This window comes from Notechis scutatus, chromosome 9 (assembly GCF_049901735.1).
Source record: "Notechis scutatus isolate UNSWTSFEM ecotype Mainland chromosome 9, rNotScu1.2, whole genome shotgun sequence".
NCBI classification, from domain to species: domain Eukaryota; kingdom Metazoa; phylum Chordata; class Lepidosauria; order Squamata; family Elapidae; genus Notechis; species Notechis scutatus.
The window spans coordinates 20406992-20431440 of record NC_142017.1 but is presented as its reverse complement, the minus strand read 5'-3'; the positions used below and the strand labels follow the sequence as shown (position 1 = coordinate 20431440).

At 45.9% G+C, this 24449-nt stretch overlaps 1 protein-coding gene across 1 annotated transcript in view; it reads right to left on the bottom strand.

Moving 5' to 3' along the window:
• Window positions 1-408: 408 nt before the first annotated feature.
• CFDP1 (chromatin remodeling protein CFDP1) overlaps window positions 409-24449 on the bottom strand; it is a 32211-nt gene continuing 8170 nt past the window's right edge. The window contains exons 5-7 of the mRNA XM_026680134.2: window positions 22849-22950; window positions 8336-8494; window positions 409-2847 (exon numbers count right to left, since the gene is read on the bottom strand). Coding sequence (XP_026535919.1) covers window positions 2757-2847; window positions 8336-8494; window positions 22849-22950 — 352 coding nt within the window. The 3' untranslated portion in view covers window positions 409-2756. The remainder of the gene's footprint in view (window positions 2848-8335; window positions 8495-22848; window positions 22951-24449) is intronic.

Genomic DNA, 24449 nt, shown 5'->3' with positions numbered 1-24449 from the left:
TGAAATATATTATTTCCCAAGTGCCCCTTTTTCTCAGCATTTTCTATTACTTCATATTAATTGATTGCTATCATGTGATTGACCGTCCTAAAGCTGAGCTGCATGGCTAAAGCTAGAGGAATCACTAGAGATCATTTATCAGGTCATGGATGATTTAAATCGGTGGGGACCTGAAAGTAAACATTTTAAGCAGCCCAAGGACATCCCGAGGCTAAAAAATAACCCTAAAAATAAAAAAAGTATAGGAGTTGATGAACTCTTTTCTTCCTAAAGGGAACTTCCACAGAGCCTGGAAAATAGGAGAATCCTTTTCATTTTTCCCAGGCAGAAATGTGAATAAATTTTGACTTCATTTTACAACTTGCAAAGAAATGCATCCTCCAAGATTTAAGAGACCACTCGATCCAGTTTTGTTTTAAAAATTTTAATGTTTACTGAAGTCACTTTATTTTTTATTAAAAAGTGTACAGCGAGGCTCTTCCCCCACTTTTAGACTGGTGTGAGATCTCCCGCCATCAACTGCCCTGCCAAGATCTCTTCTTGATCCCACGTGCTGCACAGAGACATTCGATTACTCGATGGACAGGATGAAATGGGGGCTGGGATGGTTAGGATACAGGTTAGGATACAGTACAAAAGACAGTTGGGGGGGAGACCAACATGACAGATAAATCAGATACTAAAAACACACAGCCAAGTTTTCAGTAACATGTTTATAAGGGAATTTCCCCAGAGCATTAAGTGAAGGGAAAAAAACCTGTTCAAAAAAACTCTTTAGGGATTTAGAGTTTAGAGATCTCTAAACTTGGCAACTTTAAGACTGGTGGATTTCAACTCCCAGAATTCTTCAGCCAGCTATGTCCACAAGTCTTAAAGTTGCCAAGTTTGGAGACCTCTGCTTTAGGGATTCAACCACAGGTAGTCCTTGACTTACAACCATTCAGTGACGGTTTGGAGTTGCCATGGCAGTGAAAAAGGCAACTTATGACCATTTCCCACACTTATGACCTTTGCAGCAGTCATAAAATCAAAATCTGGACGCTTGGCAAACTTTGCAGTGTCCCATTGGGGGTCATATAATCAAAATCCAGAAGCTCGGATGCCTGGCTCACATTTATCACGGTCGGTGTCCTGGGATCAAGGTGATCCCCTTTTGAGATCTTCCGGCCAGCAAAGTCATCGGGGAAGCTGGATTCCACCTCCTAACGACTGTCTCACTCACTTAATAACTTGCACTGAAGAACTCTGGGAGGAAAGGTCGTAAAAAATGGGGCATAAGCTCACCGAACAAGCGTGTTGTGGTTCGCCGGCAGCAGGACTCCGATGAGGGGCCTGTGTGTGATGCAGGGATGGGGCCAGGACCATCAGGGAGTGGAGTGCTGCTTTCGTAGATTGTGGCAGCAGTGAGGAAGAGGCCCCCGAGGAGCCTGTGCCAAGCACGTGCGCGCGCAGGGCTGCTTGAAGGAAAGAACAGCTGCAGCAGCACGGGCGACTCAGGAGTAAGGCTGCAAGGTAATGGCCCCTCTCTGAGGAGATAAAAGCCAGCTGAGAAACCGGAGTTCTTTGCAGGAAGCAAAGACATTTTTGCACTCAAGCCTTGTGGATGTTCGGAATATCTTAGTTTGTGTTTGGGGACTCTTTGTGTTTGAGATATTTCTTGGCAACTTTATCTGGTGTTCTTGGCAGCCTTGCACCACCTTGGCAAGGTTCGTTCTCATCAGAGACAATTAATTTGAAACAGCCTTTTAACCGGGAAGGAACGGAATTCGTAAAGAATCATTAAAAGGTTTTGCTGTTACCTCTGTTTCGTGTTTGTTTCCTTGGACCAAGGTTTGGGTCAGGACACATCCTCAATGGTCAGTGTCTTTGCTTAGCCGTGGGAATTTTGGGGCTCATGCACAGGCCATAAATCGAAGACTACCTTATGACGGCTTTCAACGCTGTCCGTGCCAGGATGGGACGAGATCGGGACGCAGGGAAAGAGCTTGCAAGGGGCCTTTTGAGGGGTGGGGGGGAAACGGAGCCCCCCTGTGCTCTGGCTCACCTCCTTGGCCAAGAGGGGAAGAAAGACTGGCCAGGACTGATTTAACCCCTTTATTCAAGGGAAGGAAGGAGAGGCTGGCCTCCCTCCCTCCCTCACACATAGGGCTGCTGCTCTTACGAGTTTTCTGCAGGGTATGAGTGCCCAGAGGGGCTGCTTTAAAAACACAAAAAACTTGGGGGAAAAAGGCATTAGAAGAAAAAAAAAGAAGAGCCTGAATGGGAAAGTTTCTTAGGAAAGCAGGCTGGGGGAGGGGCGAGTATGGCTACCTTATTCCCCAGAACCCAAGACTGGTCCAATGCAGGACTGCGGGGTGTGTGTGTGTGTGTGTGTGTGTGTTGTGCGTGGGGAGCTTTTCAGTGGCACAAGGAGGCCACTGGTGCCAGCAACGTGGGGATCCCGAGGGCTGGTGTCATGCACAAAGCAGGAGGGGAGGGGGGGGGGAATGGCAGCAACTCCACAATCCGAGACTTGCCGCGTTCTTCCAAACCACCCAAAAACGTGGACAGCTTGGGAAGCGGCCTTGCAGCCCCTCCCCCCCCCGCACCCGCCGAGAAACGGGCAACGGGAACATGCCCGAGTTAAACCGCCTGCTGCCCGGAGCTGCCCGGGACCTCAGGTCACCTATCGACTACTGCAGTGGGAGAGAAAGGCCCCCGGAGAGGCCACGCTGGGGACGGCTGGGTTTGGAGGAGTTGGTCTCAGCCCGACCGCTTCAGGGTTTCATGTTGCTCAGGCGGATATCTCGCTCGTGCTCGAACTGACGGTAGTCCACTCTTTCCAGGAAGGCTCGTCTCTCCAGGTACCTGCGGGGAGGGAGCACAGAGTCAGCTCCCCAGAGAGGGAAGAGGGGCAGATTTCGGATGGGCTGGGAGGCAGGATAGCTAGAAAAGAGGACACTGCCCCCTCCTGGTTCTATTTGCCTGCCTTCCTCCTGGAGTTCCTTGCACCAGGAAGGTAGGCAGGTAGGTAGGTAGATAGATAGAGATAGATAGATATAGACAGAGAGAGATAGAAAGAGATAGCTAGATAGATACGAGGTAGCTAAATAGATACGAGATAGCTAGATTGATAGATCGATAGCTATAGATAGATCGATATAGATAGATTGAGATAGAGATAGAGACGGATAGCTAGATAGATATAGCTAAATAGATAATATAGATCGATAGCTAGCTAGCTATAGATAGATCGACAGATAGATATAGATACATACAAAGAGATAGATATAGAGACAGATAGCTAAATATAGATAGATAGATAGATACAGATAGATAGATAGAGATAGTTAAATAGATATGAGATAGCTAGATCGATAGATCGATAGCTATAGATAGATCGATAGATATAGATAGATATATAGATAGAGACAGATAGCTAGATAGATATAGCTAAATAGATAGAGATATAGATCGATAGCTAGCTAGCTACAGATAGATCGACAGATAGATATAGATACATACAAAGAGATAGATATAGAGACAGATAGCTAAATAGAGATAGATAGATAGATAGATAGATACAGATAGATAGATATAGTTAAATAGATATGAGATAGCTAGATCGATAGATCGATAGCTATAGATAGATCGATAGATATAGATAGATATATAGATAGAGACAGATAGCTAGATAGATATAGCTAAATAGATAGAGATATAGATCGATAGCTAGCTAGCTATAGATAGATCGACAGATAGATATAGATACATACAAAGAGATAGATATAGAGACAGATAGCTAAATAGAGATAGATAGATAGATAGATAGATAGATAGATAGATAGATAGATAGATAGATACAGATAGATAGATAGAGATAGTTAAATAGATATGAGATAGCTAGATCGATAGATCCATAGCTATAGATAGATCGATAGATATAGATAGATATATAGATAGAGACAGATAGCTAGATAGATATAGCTAAATAGAGATATAGATCGATAGCTAGCTAGCTACAGATAGATCGACAGATAGATATAGATACATACAAAGAGATAGATATAGAGACAGATAGCTAAATAGAGATAGATAGATAGACAGACAGACAGACAGACTCGTGCAGTATACAGGTCCTCCATGGAAGGCAGGTTGGTAGCAACTGTTTTTTATGCAGTCCTTATTACTACCTGGAGTCTGTCTGTCTTGTTGGGCTGCAGAGCCAAACCAGGCAGTTATAGAGATGACAGTTATAGAATTCCTTGCCACGTCTCTGAATTAAGCTCGACAACAATGCCTTTCACCTTTTGGGTCGCCCATGGCCAGAACAGCCTCACTTACCCCCAAAGAGCAACAGGCGTCTTTATATATGGCTAGAAAAGACAGCGGGATGCTTCTTTCCTTCCACTCCAACTTTCCAGAAAATAAACCTGGGTTGCCCAGGTGGTTATCCCATACAAATCACTTTCTCAGTAACGGCGGTGAGAGCAAATGCCATGAAAGTCAATGCAGGCACTGAGCCATGGTGGCGCAGTGAACACAATGCAGTATTGCAGGCTGACTCTGCCCACTGCCAGGAGCTTGATCCTGACCATGGCTGACTCAGCCTTCTGAGGTGGGTAAAATGAGGGCCCAGATTGTTGGGGGTAATAAGGCTGATCCTGTAAAACGCTTAGAGAGGGCTGTGAAGCACTGTGAAGCGCATATAAGCCTGTGCTATTGCCTTTCTATCCATCCATCCATTGATGGTTAGAATGCAGTATTACAGGCTGAGTCTGTTCACTGCCAGGGGTTTGATCCTGACCATGGTTGATTTAGCCTTCTATCTTTCTGAGGTGGGTAAAATGAGGACCCAGATTCTTGGGGGCAAGAGGCTGACTCTGTAAACCGCTTAGAGAGGGCTATTAAGCACTGTGAAGTGGTATATAAGTCTAAGTGCTATTGCCCTTCTATCCATTCATTCATCCATCCATCCATCCATGCATGATGAGCAGTGGCTAGAATGCAGTATTGCAGACTGATTCTGCCCACTGCCGGGAGTTTGATCCTGACCATGGCTGACTCAGCCTTCCATCCTTCTGAGGTTGTTAAAATGAGGAGCCAGATTGTTGAGGACAATATGCTAACATTATAAATCATCCAGAGAGTGCTGTAAAACACTGTGGAGTGGTGTTGTATAAATCGAAGTGCTATTGCTTTATGGCAGGGCTGTCAAACTCGCAGCCTGTGGACCAGGTGCGTCATGTGCTAGCCATGCCCACATCCAGTTAAGAGAAGGGGGAAAAAAAGTCACGATGTGTCACGTGACAATGCTGTGACGACACGAGTTTGACACCCCTGCTTTATGGTCTTGGGGAAGAGCTTTGCAAGGCTCCCTGCACCCCAAAGCTGGAGGCGTTCCAGAGATTTGTCCCATATAAGGCCAGAAGTGTAGGAGTTGACCAGGCTGAGCCCGAGGGAGGGGTCACACATGCCATCAGTCTGGAGTTCTTTCGGGCCCACAAGAGATCTAAGTCCAGCCCACCCTGAAATCTGTTGATTCTGATCTGCCGCCAATTTGCTTTGACCGTTAGTAGTTCAGATTCTTGTGGAGAGCTAGCCTGGAATAAACTTGTACTCATTTGAACCACCCTGCTTCCCAATTTCCTGCACCTGACAAGAATATTATCGTACATGCCACCATGATAAATCCTGGGATTCATGTTCCTCTTTGCCTTCTGAAACATCCAAATCAGGCCCCAGCAAGGTCAGCCTTGATTCACTGAGAATGGCCAAACTATTGTGTAGGGATTTTTGTATGTGTTGTTACCTATAAGTGTCAACTCTGAAGCTGGCCTGACTGAGGCCACCTCGGAAGCTTCAGTGTTGCTACAATGGTGCTGAGGGTTAGGGAGGGGGAGGAATAGCAATAGCTGGGGTTTTGTAGCCAAAGCAAAATAGTTTCCCCTGAGAACCAAGGTCATTCCCACAGGTGGCTGAAGAGAGGAGTGAATTTGCCAAGCAGCCAGACAGCACTTTGATTGGACCATGTAACTGTTTGTTTGGGAAAGAGGGGAAAACTTTTACTTTTAATTAGGTGAAAACCACGGGAACCTTTAGAGTCGGTTTTCACCAGTCTGTGCCAATTCTTTTATATACCGTATTTGCCGGCGTATAAGACGACTGGGCGTATAAGACGACCCCCCAACATTTCCACTCAAAATATAGAGTTTGTTATATACTCGCTGTATAAGACTACCCCCTCTTCCACACACCTTCCACTTTTGCACTTTTTTTTTTTTTTTGACGCACTTTTCTGCTTTGGACAATTTTGAAATGAGCTAATCCAATTTTGAACCAAGAATATGCAAATAGCTATGGAGTTTAGAAATGAGTTTTAAAAATATTTTTCATTGCTTACCATTAAGCGTAAAATATGTTGTAAATAAAATGAGAACACAGGAAACGTTCTCTTCTCAATACAGCTGATCTCTCTCTCTCTCTCTCTCTCTCTCTCTCTCTCTCTCTCACACACACACACACACCAAAAACCCGGACACTGAAAAGGCTGCCAAGGAACAGTATATTCAATGCCTTCTCTTTAATCAAGAAACAAGGAATTCCTTAGAATCTTTTTTTTTCCCCAAGTGGCCCTCTTTAAAAAAAAAAATGGAGGTAACACTTTCATTCAAAAAGTCTTCCAGTATCTGGAGTCGCTCAGACATATTGAAGTGAGGCAGGAGAGTAAGTGAAATTTGAAATGATCCAGCTACCGTTTTCTTCCCCTCCCGCCCGAAGGCCATTATCTCCACGTCAAAACGAACGAGGGGAGGCAAAGAAGCCAAACACGCTAAAAAGGATCTCTTTATTTTCCTACACAAGGTCACACCTACTTTTCCGCATTCAAAGGACAACCTCTCCTCACCACCACCACACACACACACACACCCCAATACCCGCAAACAATGTTCTGGGCATTAATCACCATTGCTACATTAACCTGGTAAATTTATACCCTGCCTCCCCCAGTGTTGCTTTGACGGCAGGATTTCACACAGTGGGGCGCTCGCTCGCTCTCTTCTCCGCTCTCCCACCGTTCGCACATGTTGGAAGCACAGTAAAACCTGATAACCCACCCGGGGGCTCCCCCATCCTTAACCTACAGCCGCCCGCATGCAAAACCTGCGTGCAAAAAGAAAAAAAGAAAAAGAAAAGTACGCCGCACGTGAGGATCTTCGAATCCTCTCCTCCCCACACCGCTAAGGAAGGAAGAGGGGGAAAGGTTGCGCAGCGCGTGGCGAGTGACACCCGCCACACACACACACACACCGCTCCCCCCCCAGCCTCCCTCCCGGCTGCAACTCAAGCTCGAAGTGGGAGTCGGAGTCCTCCCGGCGTATAAGACGACCCCCCCACTTGGAGGCATGTTTTTCAGGGCAAAAAAGTCGTCTTATACGCCGGCAAATACGGTATATAAAAGCCAAGTACCACTCACTCATCACGAAATCTCCAGAACCATAAAGCCTACAAATTTGAAATTTGGCACGTGTGTTCCTCTTGGCTTCTAAGTGCTCACTAAGAAAGGATTTTTCAAAATGACCATCAGAGCATTTAGAATATTTCCTATATTATTATTATTAACACGCTCTAATGCTAAAGAGTTCTACTCCCCCTTCCCACCTGAAAAGAAATCTGTTCCAACTGCCAGCTGCCTCACATTCCGTTACCTCAGTTCAAACCAGCAGACGTTCCACTCCCTCACTCCGGAGCGGCCTGGAGCTCCTTACAGTACCTCACATCGGTACCTCACCAAAATGTCTACGCCTTCCACCTATGGAATCGCTTCCGGACTCAAGGCGACGGGAGAGATATTCCCTTATGTGTTTCAATCACCAACCACCATGAGCCCACGGATTGTGAACTGGATTTCTCCTGCATAGCCCGATCACAAAGTTTTGTCGTGAAGCACAGGTCTCCAGTATGATACATTACATAATAAATGATATATTCAATAAACCTGTTCTTTGAGGAACCTACCTGCCTTGGAGTTCTGTTTGTTATGGGTATATTACACTGAATTGATTCCAAGGCAAGTGGGTTTCCCCATATATAGGTTGTGTTAAAAGAGCCATGATTTGTCCCAAATTCTACTTCTGCTTGCTAAAGCCAAACCTAAGTGGAATGCCTGCATTTTGGTCCCAGGAACCTAAGAAATTGGTGGGAACAGTGAGTGGAGCATCAAGGTTCTTGAGGAATCTCACCAACATTAATAAAAAAAAAATGGGGGGAAAAATAATACTGTTTCTGAGAGCATGAGCAGCAAGAGTTACTCATCGAGTAGTTGCCAAGGGAACAGAACATCTTTTTTTCTTACCCATCTTTCCCTCTGTTGTGGATGGCCAGCTCATCGCCGATGCCTTCTTCTTCTTTGAAGTTCTCCCAATCAAGCTTGGACTTCTCCAGCGTGCTCATTTTCTGCTTTTTGGAGCCCATCTTCCCCAGAAGGCTGTTAATACTGCTAGGCCGCTTCACTCTGCCAAGGTAAAGCGGAAGATAAAGACAAGAGGGGATGGACTGGCCCATTTCTCCAACTGTTGGACAAGATGCCACCCTGCGGGTGCTTCTGCAGAACGTCATCCCGGTTTGTTCACCACCACCCCTGTTTCCAGAGGGGAGGTTGGGAATAGGCAGTCTTTTTTTTTTCTAAAAAGTTTTTTTATTTTTAACAACATAGACAAACATAAACATAAAACAACAAATAAAACCTATATAGTGTGTCGGTTGGTACATATTTCTTGTGTACAACATCTATAGTCTTTTCCTCTTAGATTTAAGTTTACATTCATGTTACATTAATCAACTTTCCATGTTGTATTATATTATCACATCATCATTAGACTTTAATGTCAAATCCGCATTATCCTTTAGAGCAAATCTCAGTTCTTACTAATTTTAATTCATATTATAATTCATTCCATAATAATCAATTATAGCATATCATTACTATTACAATATACTTCAATTTCTTACTCTTCCATCTAGCCATTGATAAAATAAATCCCAAATCTTATAATACTCTTTTTCTTCTTGCTCTCTAATTGCTAAAGTTAATCTACTCATTTCTGCACATTCCATTATTTTTTAATCACCTCCACCTCCTCTATCAGAATTTTCCCATTTTTTCCAATTTTGAGCAAATACAATTCCAGCTGCAGTTAAACATTAATAATCAAATATGTCAATTCTGTTGAAACCTTCAAGTAAAATTCCCAATTAAAAATATCTCTGGTTTTAAATCTATATGATGTTTTGGGGAATACCCAGTCCAGGGGAGACATGAGAGCAGTCTTCCAATATCTGAGGGGCTGCCACAGAGAGGAGGAAGGAGTCAAGCTATTTTCCAAAGCACTTTTGAAGGCCAGACAAGGAATAATGGATGGAAACTGATCCAGGAGAGATTCAACCTGGAAATAAGGAGAAACTTTCTAACATGAGGACAATCAACCCATGGAACAGAAGTTTGCCTTCAGAAGTTGTGGGAGCTTCATCCCTGGAGGCTTTCAGGAAGGGACTGCACTGCCATTTGTCAGAAATGGTGTAGGATCTGCTGCTTGGGCAGCGGGTTGGACTAGATGACCTACAAGGTCCCTTCTAACTCTGTTAATTATATCTATATCTGTAACTTCAATAATGAGGTCGTCTTTAGATCCAATCCTGCACTGCGGCTCTAACTACCTTAGCTCTACAACTGACAGTGATTCAGCTCGAGCCGAAAATGCCTAGGGCGTCCTGTGTTACAGGCAAGCCAGGCTCAACCTCTGCCTGGTTTTCAAACCAGGTTTATCCACACCTCTGGATGATGAACCAAGACAGAGATGAGATCAGGTTCTGACCGATTCTAAAATGGGAACTGGGGTTCCCATTTTAGTTATCAATTTTATGGCTACCGTATATAGAATACACTGTATTTTCGTATCTTAATCCTCACTGCAAATCAGAGGGTTAACGCAAGAAATTTTGATTGTTCTAAATGTTATCTCATTGTTAATTCTCACGGTCACATGATCAAAATTTGGGTGCTTGCCAATTGGCTCCCATTTATGACAACTGCATGGTCCCTGTGATCGCCATTTGTAATTATTATTACTTTTATTGTCAGAGTACAATCTGCGTACAATGAGATTGGCTGAGCCTCCCTTCGTGCACCCCACACCCCCGAACACAACTCACAGTGAGGGTGAGTCCCAGTCTTATTACACTATCTGAGCTTATTGCCCAACGTGCCAGCCCCGCAAGTCTGTCATACTATGTTGACATGAAGTTATTTTCCATTCAGGAGTCTGACAGCCCACGGGTAGAAACTGTTCTTCAGCCTGTTGGTGCCGGCTATTGTGATGACCCAGGGTGAGTTACAAAAGCAACACAGTCACAAAAACAGGTGAAGTCTCTTTAATTCCTTCAACTTGGCTTTAAAGCTCCAATTATCATTGACTGGAGACAAAAAACTCCCCCACAAACAGCTGCGAAAAGGAAGAAATACCATTCAAACTCAAAATACATATAAATTATAAATAGAAAAACAACAACACAAACCACACTGAAGCAATTACTGAGACAAGGCAGGATAAGGGCTTCCACAGACGTCCACAGATATCAAAATACACACACTGGGAAGGACACCAAACTCAGATAAGAACGGACAGACTAGAAATATTTTCACGCTTTGCTTCCAGCACTGGCCCGTGCGCAGTTTATCCTTTTAAACACTCCTCACAGCTGCAGCCCATGAAGGGGATCAAGGCCCTTTCCTCCCCCATAGACCATGCCATTCACATTTCTCCCTGATCCGCTCCTCCCTGCGTGCCCTAGGATGAAGAGGGGATGGGTCTAGGTCTTCCAATGAATGCCCAGCCGGCCTGTGCCCTTCCCCAGTTTCCTCCACACCCTCCGGAGCCACACTTCCACTCCCTGTTGGCTGTTCCTCCTCTCCCTCGGAGTCAGACTCCAACAGGGCCATGACAACTATGCTTCTCTATCTCCTACCTGATGGCAGGAGAGTGAAGAAGTGCTGACCGGGGTGTGAGTCGTCCCTGAGAATTTTCCTCACTCTTCCAAGGCAGCGAGCCCTAGCGAGATCATCTAGTGGTATCCGGGGACAGCCCACGATATTTGTGCTGTCCTCACCACACTCTGTAGTGTCTTCCCGTATGGATTCTGACAGGCAGAATCAATGGGGGAAGCTGGATTTGCTTAACGCAGGGGTCTGCAACCCAAGGCTCTTTTGGCCCCCTGCTGCAACTCCCTGTCAGCTGACCCCGCCATTGGCTGGCCCCTCCCCTCCCCGTCACTCCTCACCTGGCCTGAGAAGGCAAGGGTGACGGCAGGGGATGGATACTCGCTCCATATTCCAGAGCAGGAGGGAGCTGGGTAGGAGTGAGTGACGTGGAGTTGGCCACATGTCCACCCGGTCACACTGGTTGTTAAATTATTGGCTCCCGGTGTTTTCTTTTCTGAGGGGAAACGGGTCCAAGTAACCCCTTGAGTGTTTAAGGTTGCAGACCCCAGGTTTAACGACTGCGTGATTCATTTAGCAACTGCAGCGATTCGCTTAATAGGGGCGGAAAAGGTCATAAAATGGGGGCACGACTCACTTAACAACTGCCTTGCTTAGCAATGAAAATTTTGGACTCAGCTGTGGTCATACATCAAGGACACAGACACGAAAGCACCTCAGGGCAGGACAAGAAGCAACGGATGAAAACTCATCCAAGGAGAGAAGCAACCTGGAACCAAGGAGGAACTTCCTGACAGGGAGAACAAGGAACCAGTGGAAGAGCTGCTCCATTACTGGGGGCTTTTAAGAAGAGACTGGACAGCCGCCTATCTGAAATGGTAGAGGGTCTCCTGCTTGAGCAGGGGGTTGGACTAGAAGACCTCCAAGATCCCTTCCAACTCTGTTTTTCTAACTTTCTGTACTTAATGTCAAAAGTCTTCCTGCCCCTCCACAGCGTCCTGTTTTAAGCCTGCTTGTGAAACAGCAGCAAGATTTTAAATGACCCAAATTGCGGTATCCAATTGCATTCAACAAGTGGATTCCTAATCCCATCGGAGAGATGCTTAATATAAAATGCAAAGCACTTGAAATGCAGGATAAACAGGCCCAAAATGCCATTTCTGCAGGCCCCTGCACGAAAACTGGCTCCCCCCCCCCCCCGCTTGCCAAATGTCACCGTCACCAATTCTTCAGCACAACTGGCACAACGAAGGGTAACTACAGAGGAGTTTGGCTCTCCGCTAGTCAGAAATGCCACCCCCTCTAAGTGACAGCGGGGTAGCCCTGAGGGCAGACAGAAAGCACCGCACAATCGTACAGGGCCCACTGCAGATCAATCACAAAATCTGTGGAGCGCAGAGTCGTGTCATCCATTAGCAGCAGAGGCTTTACATCTGTACAGTAGATTTTGTTTTGCATTCCCGGGAGAACTTCCTTTCTTTCGACCTCGGGCCATTCTGAAAATCTGGAAAGGAAATGACTGGCATTCTTAAGCCCGATGAAACAGCAACAAGCACACACGCCCCACCCCCCCCAAAGTTCAGGATATTTTAATGAACCTTTCCAGGAAAAAAAAAGAGAGACTTTTCCAAAAGCCTAGTTTCTTCAGTGTTCAGTTAGAAGCTCTTTCTCCAATCTGCAGCTTTCTCAAGAACCAAAGTTTAAAGGAATGAGGTCTGCGTTCAGATGAGCAGACTGGCTAAATGCTGATAAAAACATTTATTTCCTCGCTTCCTTCGAGTGCCAAATAGCCGTAGCAACAGCACTTAAAACTTATATACTGCTTCACAGTGCTTTCACAGCCCTCTCTAAGCGGATTACAGATTCAGCGTATTGCCTTCAACAATCTGGGTCCTCATTTTACGCACCTTGGAAAGACGGAAGGATGAGGGAGGGAGGGAGGAAAGAAGGAATGGAGGGAGGAAGGCATCTATGTTTACATATCCAAATTTCTAACTTTTGTCATTATTTCTACTAGAGACTAAGTTCCCTTGGGCCAGTTTAAAAGGAGCGGCTGCTTCACCTTTGCCACAAAGCAGAACAAAAGTGACAATTCAACTGAGCGTAGTCACAAAAGAAGCAAATTGTGCAAACCCACAAACCGCAGATTGAAACCTTAAAATCGCTCTTGGGGCAAAGCAGGCTCTCTCAACCTCAGCTCCTCCGTACAGAAATATGTACGGTTACTTTAATGAGATTCCTGGGAACACCATTCTGCTTCTCCTGGAAAACGCTCCAGGCCCCGCCTAACCAAATATCTGGGTTTTAAGAAACCCCCCAGTATGGTCTGAAATTTGGAAGACATGCCGCAGGCAGACCACAATAAGCCGCGGCTTGTTTTAACCATGGCTTGTCACAGGAAGCCACAAAAGGAGGAGTTCAGGCCACGATAACCAATGACAAGAGGGTTCAATAGGATGTGTCATGCCAATCACACACACACACACACACACACAAAAAACCCCCTGCTCCCGGGATAAAATGGTCTGTTTTGGTATACGGAAACTGATCACGTAATGACTGCAAAGTGTGAGGACTCTCACAGTGTATCAAGTGATCCCATGGGATGCTCCCTCGAGGGGAAATTCCTTGCGGAATCAAGTAATTAAAAATTGGTATGCCTCAGTCGAGGCTCCTGTGCACGGCTCTCTCCAGGAATGAAGCCGCCTGTCAGGACCTCCATCTCGCTACGCCATGCATAGCGGTGGCGCAGTGGTGAGAGTGCAGTACTGCAGGCTACTTCTGCTGCCTGCCGGCTGCCTGCAATTCGCCAGTTCGAAACTCAACAGGCTCCAGAGGTTGACTCAGCCTTCTGTCCTTCCGAGGTGGGTCAAATGAGGACCCAGATTGTTGGGGGCAAGAGGCTGACTCTGTAAACCGCTCAGAGAGGCCTATAAAGCAGTGATCCCCAACCTTTTTTATGCCGCGGCCCGGTACCGGCATCAGCTGGGCACCGCGGCCCGGTACCGGCATCAACTGGCGCCGCCATCTTTTTGATGAAAAAGTGCTTCCGGTGAGCTTTCTACCGGAAAAGCTCACCGGAAGCACTTTTTATCAAAAGATGGCGGCGCCAGCAACCAGCGGCCCGGTAAGACTTGTTCCGCGGACGGTACGGTCCGCGGACCGGCGGTTGGGGACCCCTGCTATAAAGCACTGTGAAGCGGTATATAAGTCTAAGGGCTATGGCTATTGCCTGTTGTCAGCCTGCTATGCTTGAAGGGAGAGCAGGGGGGTTGGATCAAGTGTGTGTGTGTGTGTGTGTGTGTGTGTTAGCATCAGAGGAAACGAAATGTCGTCCTATGACAGCCGCTGGCTGTTCCAAGGTTACATTATGGAATGCAGAACCATCCACCCCACAAAGCAAGGAACCGATACCCAAAACAACTTGTTAGCATCTCATTGGACGATCACCAATAACCAGAGGCGGGGGAGGTGGCGGGAACCAGTGGTGTATTAACCATTAAGCAGACTAAGCACATGCTTAGGGCACCAAGCCCAAAGGAGGCACCAAAACACTTTTTATGTAGCCTGTATACTGCACGAGTCAAAAAGAGGGCTGTGAAAACACTTACAGACCCCTCAGATCCTGGACATAAACTGTTTAAACTCCTACCCTCAAAACGACACTATAGAGCACTGCACACCAGAACAACTACTCACAATGAGAGTTCTTCCCCGAATGCCATCAGTCTGCTAAACAAATAATTCCCTCAACACAGTCCAACTCTTTACAAAGTCTGCACTACTATTACTATTAATCTTCTCATCACTCCTTATCACCCATCCCCTCCCACTTGTGACTGTATGACTGTAACTTCGTCGATTGTATCCTTACAATTTATATTGACTGCTTCCTACTATTACTTGATTGCTTATTGTACACTATGATTATCATTAAGTATCATACCTTATGATTCTCGACTCCTGAAGAATTTATTTTTTCTTTTATGTATACTGAGAGCATTTGCACCGACAAATTCCTTGTGTGTCTAATCACTTGGCCGATAAAGAATTCAATTCAATTCAATTCAATTCAATTCTATATTCTATTCTATTTCTATTTCTACTCTACTCTACTCTACTCTTCTCTTCACCCCTCTATTCTATTTTGTTCTGTTCTGTTCTATTCTTCATCCCTTTTTTCTATTTCTATTTCTATTCTATTATTTCTATTTCTATTATTTCTATTTCTATTATTTCTATTCTATTATTTCTATTTCTATTCTATTCTATTCTATTCTATTCTATTCTTCTATTCTATTCTATTCTATTCTATTCTATTCTATTCTATTCTATTCTATTCTATTCTATTCTATTATTCTATTCTATTCTATTATTCTATTCTATTCTATTCTATTCTATTCTATTCTATTCTATTCTATTCTATTCTATTCCATTCCATTCCATTCCACTTCTACTTCTACTTCTACTTCTACTTCTACTCTTCATCCCTATATTTTATTTTGTTCTGTTCTGTTCTATTCTTCATCCCTTATTTCTATTTCTATTCTATTTTGTTCTATTCTATTCTAAGCTTGGCTTTGTTTGTACAGGATGTTACAGGACGGCACCAAGATTTGTCAGTGCTTAGGGCGTGGTGGGAACAAGGGAAAAGTTAACCAGATGATGCTTTGGGCGTGAAAACCCCAGATCCGGCTTTGCTTTTTCTGTGGCCACTTGGCTTTAGTTAAGGGGACCTTGGGCTAACCATGGGCCTGAGAGCCTTTCTTTTCTAACTGACCAAGTGGGGTGTTGGACACCACTTCTTGCGGTCATTATTAGCAACAAGAAGGAAGAACAGAGGCTTTGGAAAACAGGCCTGTCCTCCCAGATGGGAAAGGGGGCTTGTTTAGACGAGGAATCTGGTGACCACCCTGGGAGGGTGGGGGGTGAAGGACAGACCAGCGACCTTTCCCAGAGAACTTTCTCACCCCAGACTGACAGGCTCACTGGGCTTACAACGCCCCCGGTGAGGAATTTAGCACTCAACATCCGGTTTGCTCTCAAAAGATCTGGCAGTTGGAGGAGAACCCGTTTTCCCCCACCCCTTCCCTTATAAAGCCATGTAAGGGAAGGGGAACTCGACTTACGACCGAAATGGAGCTCCCCATGTCCACACTGCTAAGCACGGCAGTTAAGTTCAGGGGTCCCCAACCCCAGGGCCGCGGCTCGTGGAAGCAGCAGATGAAGGCATGCGTGTGCACAGCTCCGCCTGCGTGGGCGAGCGCATGCAGATCCATTGGTGTGAGTGGCAAACGTGTGTGCCTGCTGCTTGTGCAAATGGAGCTGCGCGCACGTGCACACTCGGCCACCTCTCATGTGTTCAACCATACCCTCTCCTCTCCCCTGGCCGGTCTGCAAAGCCGGAAAGTCTGAGGATCCCTGGTTAAGTGAGTTTTACCCCATTTTATAACATTTCCCCCCCCCCCCACCGCTGCTAAGCAAATCATGATAGCAGGGTTTCAATATTTGAGGGGCTGCCACAGGGAGGAGGAAGGGGTCCAGCTATTTTCCAAAGCACCTGAAGGCCAGATAAAGAATAATGGATGGAAACTGAAACAAGGAGAGATTCAACACGGAAATAAGGAGGAAATTTCTGACAGTGAGAGCAATCAACCCATGGAACAGAAGCTGCCTTCGGAAGTTGTGGGAGTTTCATCCCTGGAGGCTTTCAAGAAGAGACTGGGCTACCATTGGTCAGAAATTGGTGTAGGGTCTCCTGCTTGGGTGGGTGAGGGTTGGACTAGATGACCTACAAGGTGCCTTCCAATCTCTGTTAATAGCATTCTTCCTGTATTTGAGGGGCTGCCCCAGAGAGGAGGAAGGGGGTCAAGCTATTCTCCAAGGCACCCGAAGGCCAGAGAAGGAAGAATGGATGGAAATTGAACCAGGAGAGATTCAACACGGAAATAAGGAGGACATTTCTGACTGTGAGGACAATCTACCCATGGAACAGAAGTTGCCTTCGGAAGTTGTGGGAGTTTCATCCCTGGAGGCTTTCAAGAAGAGACTGGACTGCCATCTGCCAGGAATGGTGTAGGGTCTCCTGCTTGGGTGGGTGGGGGTTGGACTAGATGACCTACAAGGTGCCTTCCAAAGCTATTAATTATCTCTTTGATTCATTAAATATGAAACTCAGTTGACTGGACATTTAAAAATCCATCACAAATATCACTGACTGGCTCTGATGGTTGATATGAGTTGCTGCCAGCATCCTAGACATCAACCAAGTATCTTCTTAAAATGTACTATGTTCCGAGTAGTTTTGCAGTTCCGCTGGTGTTATTGCAGGAAGCTGCAATTGATTTGATGTGTTTTGTAAAATTCTTGGACATGGCTGCTGTTGTTATTTACCATTATTATATTATTATTTAAACCACTGCAGTTGTTATGTGACTCAGACCATCGTTAAGCGAATCTGGCTTCGTCCATTGACTTTGCTTGCTGGAAGCCAGCTGGGAAGGTTGCAAATGATGATCACATGATCTCGGGAGAGTTTGACTCTCATGCCAGGTGCCAAGCGTCTGAATTTTGATCACACGACCACAGGGATGTTGTAACGGTGTGAGAACCGTCTGCAATCACTTTTCTTCAGTGCCGTCGTAACTTTGAACATTCACTAAACGAATGGATCTAAATCGAGGAAGATCTGTATTGCTTCTGCCAGGGCACTGCTGAACCGAGCGCCGGCGCTACCTTTTTAGAGCTGCTCCAAGTCAGGGTTGCCCAAAAGCTTTTGCAAGATCCCTGCTCTGGGGCTGCTCCTTGGAGTCTAGCACACCGTGTCTTCGAGAAAAATGCCTCTTAAGTGCAGAAGCTGGATTTGGTTCCCAGGCGCATTTTCTGGCACAGCTCCCCCTTTTGGCTGGTGCTTTGCAGCTGTGCTCCCGGTTTCCACAAAGTGCCGAGCACTTTAATGAAAGACAGATGCTCCACGACGCTATTCTCCTCTTCCTCCTCCTCCTCCTCCTCCTCCTCCTCCGTGGCTGCTTACTTGAATGAGTCTGCCTTCCTTTGCTAATTGCTACTCCTTGTCCAGGTTGGAAAGGGGTCAAGAAGTTGCAGCCCCAAGCCAAATCCACGTAGGGGTGTCAAACTCAATTTCGTTGAAGGCCTCTTCAGGGCTGGGGTTGACCTGGGGCAGGTGGGTGTGGCTGTCTCGGCGGGCGTGGCCAGCTTGAGGCCACTCCCCAAACTGCCGGCATGTTTCCTCTTCAGACCGGGCCAAAGGCATGTGGGCAGGGGTGCGATTCAACCGGTGTAACAACCGGTTCGGTGAGGGTGCGCGTGGAGCTTTTGCTACTGACCTTCTCCAGCAATCCCTGTGGGTTAAACAGCTGATGTGCGGCAAATCTGCTGTGCCACACCAATCAGTTGAGCTTGAAAAACAGGATATAAAGAACAGCCTAGAGCCCAGGTGGGCCCCAACAGCTGATCATCAGAGCAAACCAAACTGGTCCGCTCCCAGCTGATCCTCGTAGTGGTTTGCCTGAACTGGACCAAACCGGTAGAATCCCACCCCTGCGTGCGGGCTGGCCTCTTACATTGTCCAGCATGGCCCCAGGGACCGGATCCAACCCTTTCGTCTTTTGTCACCCTGGCACTAAATCAAGGATGTCCAAGATTTGGGGATTAAGATTTGTGGACATCAACTCCCAAAATTCCTTCTGGGAATTGAAATCCAGAAGTCTTAAAGCTGCCAAGGTTGGATACCTCTGCTCTAAATCCATGAAAGGACAGGTGGACCAACTCGTCTCCAGAAATCGTGGGTGATCCATCCCTGCACGTTTTTAAGAAGAGACTGGACAGCCCCTTGTCTGAAATGGCACAGGTTCTCTCCCGCTCGAGCAGGGGGCTGGACTAGACGACCTTCCAGCTCTAGTTTATTCTAAATTCTGCACTCAAATCCAGCAAAAACACTGAGCTAAATCCAAAGCAGTGTACAGACGGAGCCATGGTTTGTTAAACCCACAGGAAATGAATTCCACAGATGGCAACCAGCCGGGACAGCCAAAAGGATAAAAAAACAAAAACAAAACCCAAGTTCCAAAATAGATTCCTCAAAAACGAGCTCAGAATGAAGCAGGGGGCTGTCTCAGAAATCCTGCCACTGGATCCCTGGGTTTAGACTTCAAGGCTCTGCCCTTTCCTTCAACTAACAAAGTGTTGCATTTCTCATCTAGAGCAACCTATTTATTTCATCGATTCCATTCCTTTGCAGAATGGCTCCGATTGTGCAGCTGAGGGACACCGAGGTCCACTCTAGCTTGACAAAGGAGATTTCCAGTGGTGATTAAATCTGGCCGGCTTGTGAGTTGTGACATCACCGGGACAATAGCTGCCTTAAAGGCTCAAGATGACCAGGTGAGGTTTTGCGACCCCTGGTGGCTGGTGCTTCTTCTCCTCCTCCTTCTTCTTCCATATCCATCAGATGTTGGCGATCCTATTTTTATCAACAGCCACACAAAAAAGGGCTGCTGAGTTTTGTCCAAACCGGCCCCTTACATTTTGAAGCCACGATGTTCTTCTTTTGCCTGGACCTCGTTTGCCTTCAGTCTTTGCCTGAAGGGTTAAGTGAAGGAGGCTGTATTTTCCGGGTATCGCATCCGATGTCGGAAATAGTCTAACCTTCGCTTTTTTATGGTTTTGATCAGTGGTGAAATTCCAAAAGTTTTACCACCAGTTTGGTGGGTGTGCTTTGCGTTCCAACTCACCTCCTGCCAGCCTGCGATCTCCCGGTCGCTTCAGCAGCTGACGCACGGCACTCTGCTGTGCCGCGCAGAGCAGCTGTGCTTCAAAAGCAGAGGATAAAGGAGAGCATGAGAGCCCAGGCGGGCGGGCGGCCCCAAGAGCAGAGAAAACTGGTTTGGTCTCCGCTGCTCATCGGCGCTACTGGCTCGGCAAAACCGGGCCGAACCGGTAAAATACCACCACTGGTTTTGATTTCCCTTTGCTTTCTCAGGTGGCTTATCACCTCCTCATTTCTGATTTTGTCAACCCAGTGTGATGACCCAAAGGGGCTTGGCACAAAGGCAACAAAGTCACATAAGTAAGAAAAGTCCCTTTAATACCGCCAACTTTGCTCCCAATGTCCAGGTTACCTTCAGCTGGAGAAAAAAATCTCCCAAGAACAGTCTTTAAGTGGAGGAAATTCAGTCCGAAAACAGAGTACATACAAACTGTAAATAAAAATCCACAGAAACCACGCTGCAGCAATTAACTGGACAGGGCAGGAGAAGGAATTGCAGACTTCAAAGGCCAACAAAACACACGCAGTTGGGAAAACACCAGGAACCCAGATAAGCCTCGACAATAAAAGATAACTCACAATTTGTTTTCAACTAGTTACTGTGTGCAACCTCCCTTTTTAAACACTGTGTTCCCAGCTGCAGCTAATGAAGGGAATCAGGGCCCTTTCCTCCCTCGTAAGCCACACAACTCACGTTCCTCCCTTCTCCGTTCCTCCCTGCATGCCCTAGGATGAAGGCATTGGTCTTCCTCCGAATTCCCTTTCCCTTGCTCTACCTCTCCCCTTCTCTACCCAGCTGGACTTTACCCTTCCCCAGTTTCTTCCAAAGCCAACGGAGCCACACTCCCACTCCCTGTCAGCTGCTCGGCCTCCCCCTCCAAATCAGATTCGGACAAGGGCATGACACCCAGCTTATAGGTAACAGCCACCAGTAAATCCACATTTCAAATGCTTCCAATCTCTTCAAGTGGCTGTCTGTCTGAGACCAACTCTTTGCTCTGTAGAGCAGGAATTTATTTGTTGCATAGACTCCACGCTCCATGTGCAGAGTGAGGATTTCCGCAAACATGTGGGGTGGGTTCCTGATAAGACTACAGGCGGCCCTCGACTTACAACAGTGGCTGATCAAAGTTACACTGAAAAAGAAGGGACTCTTGATCATGTTTCACACTTATGACAGGTGCAGCATCCCCATGGCCACATGATCAAAATTTGGATACTTGGCAACTGGTTCATATTTATAACGGCTGCAGTGTCCTGGGGCCATGGGATTCCCTTTTGGGACCTTCTGACAAGCAAAGCGAATGGGGAAGCCAGATTCACTTAACAACCGTGCTACTAACTTAATTGCAATGATTGACTTAATAAAGGTGGCTAGAAAGATCGTAAAATGGGCCAAAACTCACTTTACAAATGTCTTATTTAACAAAATAAATGTTGGGCTCAATGGTGGTCGTGGGTCCAGGACTATCCGTACTCCAATACAAGATCTGGCCAGTTGTGGGAAGCCAGGCACTGACTCACTGCACTGTGGAAAACATGCTGGAGTATGAGATAATTTGCTTTTAGATGAAGCATGTTCTCTGAACGTAGCAATTACGTTCTGTTCACTAGTTTTTGAGAGCCAGTCTGGCATTGTGGTTAAGGCCTCAGGCTGGAAACCAGGAGATTCTGAGTTCTAATCTTGCATTACGCACAAAGCCAGCTGGATGATCTTGGGCCGGTCACTCTCTCTAAGTCCTAAGAAAGAAGCAATGGCAAACCACTTCTAACCACTTGGCAAGAAAACTGCAAGGGCTTCTCCCAGCAGTATCTGAGCATTGGATACAAGGGAACGGAAAGAAGAAGAAGAAGAAAAACCTAGTATTTAGCATGCTGTGTGACTCCAGCCTTAGATTATATTAGCTAACTACTTAAATTATTTGCACGTGCAGAAGACTGTGACTGTTTAAGGTGCATCAGGACATTTGAAAACCATATTTGGTCTAGTGTTTAAAGCACCGGATTAGAAACTGGGAAGCTGCGAGTTCGTGTCCCACCTTAGTCATGAAAACCACCAGGGTGACTGGGCCAGTGGTTTTCTCTCAGCCCAACCCACAGGGGTTGTTGTGGGGAAAAATAGGAGGAAGATCTGTGTTCCCCACTTTGAATTATTTGTAAAAAAATAATAAAAAGCAGGATACAAACAGACAGATAAATTCTCAGCCCCACACCCTACAAATATCTGGCTACAAGTCCCATCAATCACAAGCAGCCATTTGGGATAAGGATACTGGCAAATGTAAGATAAATGCACTCAGGCTAACTGGGATTATCCAAACTGAGCAGGATTAGATGGAACATGACTGAACTCTTTTCCAAATTGCAAACTCATTAGTATGGAAGGTCCTGCCTATTACAGCAACGGGGCCTGCTGTAGAAAGATGCGTGGAATATGTGGAAATAAAAACAAATGGTGAAGCCTTTATCCGGCCTCGGAAACATTAATGATTAGGGCACTGGAGGTTAAAACATTAGGTATGTCTAGTTTAATGAAAAGAAGGACTAGAGGGGCGACATGATAGCAGCGTTCCAATATTTGAGGGGCTGCCACAGAGAGAAGGGGGTCAACCTATTCTCCACCACAAGGCAAGAGAAGAAGCAATGGATGAAAATTAATCAAGGAGAGATGCAACCTGGAAATAAGGAGGATTTTCCTGGCAGTGGAAGTGGAAGAAGGTGGGGAGAAGGGAAGAGTTAAGTGGTGCGAAAAGCCAGATCTGGCGTTGCTTCTTCTGTAACCGTTTGGCTTTAGGAAAATGTACTACTGATGGAGTCGAGAGTCTTTCTTGTCTAACTCGCCAAGTTGGGATGGCTGACAATACCAGTGTGCGAATCTTCCCTCCCCTGCCAAATAAAACTGCTCCAGTGCATCCATATCCATTTCCTTTCTAGGTTGAGTGATCTCCAGAAGGAATCTCCCTGGTTGAGTGACATCCAGGAGGCTCTAAGCGAGTCGGGCAATTCCCTCTGGTTCTAAAGATGCCATTGCAATTCCCTCCCGGCATTCCTGCGCTGGATGCACAGCACTTTCTCAGGATCTTACCCTGAAACAGTTGGATGAGGTGTCTGGGTTGACGCTTTCGGCTCCTGCTGTTTCCGAAACAGCTGGGCTTCCTTCGAAGCGGCGTCGACTTCCTTGGTGACTCTGCCAGAGGGATGAAAGACAGAAAAGGGAAAAAAGGACATTAAAACAGAAGCCATTCCTTCCATCCTTTCGATTTGGTGCCCCATTTTGAAATTCTGAAGGATCTCTGGAAGTGGGAACTTCCTGCACGATTCCCATAAAGCTCCAGCCAAGAAGATGTGGAACCAGCCGAAGAAAGTGGCCAGTGGAAAAGCCTATTCAATCAACTCCTGAAAGGCCCCATAAGATACGCATTACCTAATTTGGGTCATGAAACGTCTGCAAGAAAACAACCAAGCTCAGAGAGCATCAAGGATCTCACAGAGCTTCTCCTCTTCCTCCTCCACTCCACCCTACTCCCTTCGAGCACTGATGGGTAACCTAGTTGAGTCATGAAACATCTGCAAGAAAATAACGACGCTCAGGGAGCACCAAGGACACCTCATTTCAACCCTGAGCTACAAATATTCTCCTTTATTCACACATACAATCATCACAAATGTGCTTCTCAATTTCATGAATTCAAATCCCAAATGCTTACATACAGAGGCATGTTGGGAGAGTTATAATATCTAGTGCTAAAAATCTCTGTGACTCTGCCCTTTGCTAGTGCTATTGAGTTTCTCAGTACATCAGTCTGAAATTCATAAATTCCGTACAGCAGAATTCTCGTGTTTCTACAATCATCGTATTGAGAAACAATTACAATACCTCTTCTAAAAGTAGATAATACATTTATTTGTAGTGATTTGGACTTTTCACTGGGCTAATTCCATTTTAAGAGCCAGTTTGTTTAGTGGTTAAAGCAGAGGTCTCCAAATTTGGCAACTGTAAGACTTGTGGACTTCAACTCCCAGAATACTCCAGCCAGAGAATTCTGGGAGTTGAAGTCCACAAGTCTTAAAGTTGCCAAGTTTGGGGACCTCTGGGTTAAAGCACCAGGCTAGAAAGAAATAGGAAGTTATGAGTTCTAGCTTAGGCACAAAGCCAGCTGGGTGACTTTGGGCCAGTCACTCTCTCTCAGCCCTGGGAAGAAGACAATGGCAAACAATTTCCAAAATCTTGCCAAGAAAAATGCAGGGACTTGTCCAGGCGGTTGCCAGGAGTCAATAATGACTCAAAAGTGGGAAAAAAAGAAAAAAAAATCTCATCCACACTGCCTACTTTTAACTTCAAACGGGTTTCCAATCCCAGCTTAATGTTTGACATTCTCTGAAATGTATTCACTGCGCTGAAAATTCTCAACAAAACAGGCTACTTTGGGATAAACAGACAAACACAGGCTACCGATGAAAAGAATGGAGACACAGAAAATCTGACGGAATCTTTCCCAGGAAAGTCAAAAGCATTTGGACTGCAGGCGGTTAAAAAGTAACAGAAACATGATAGAGATATATTCTATATTGCATTTGTGCAGGGAATACACAACGTCTTCTACACCAAGAGAACCCAAGGACACCCAGTTAAACTGGACGATGGGAAATTCTGAAGAATAATAAAAAGGAAAATCACCTAGGACA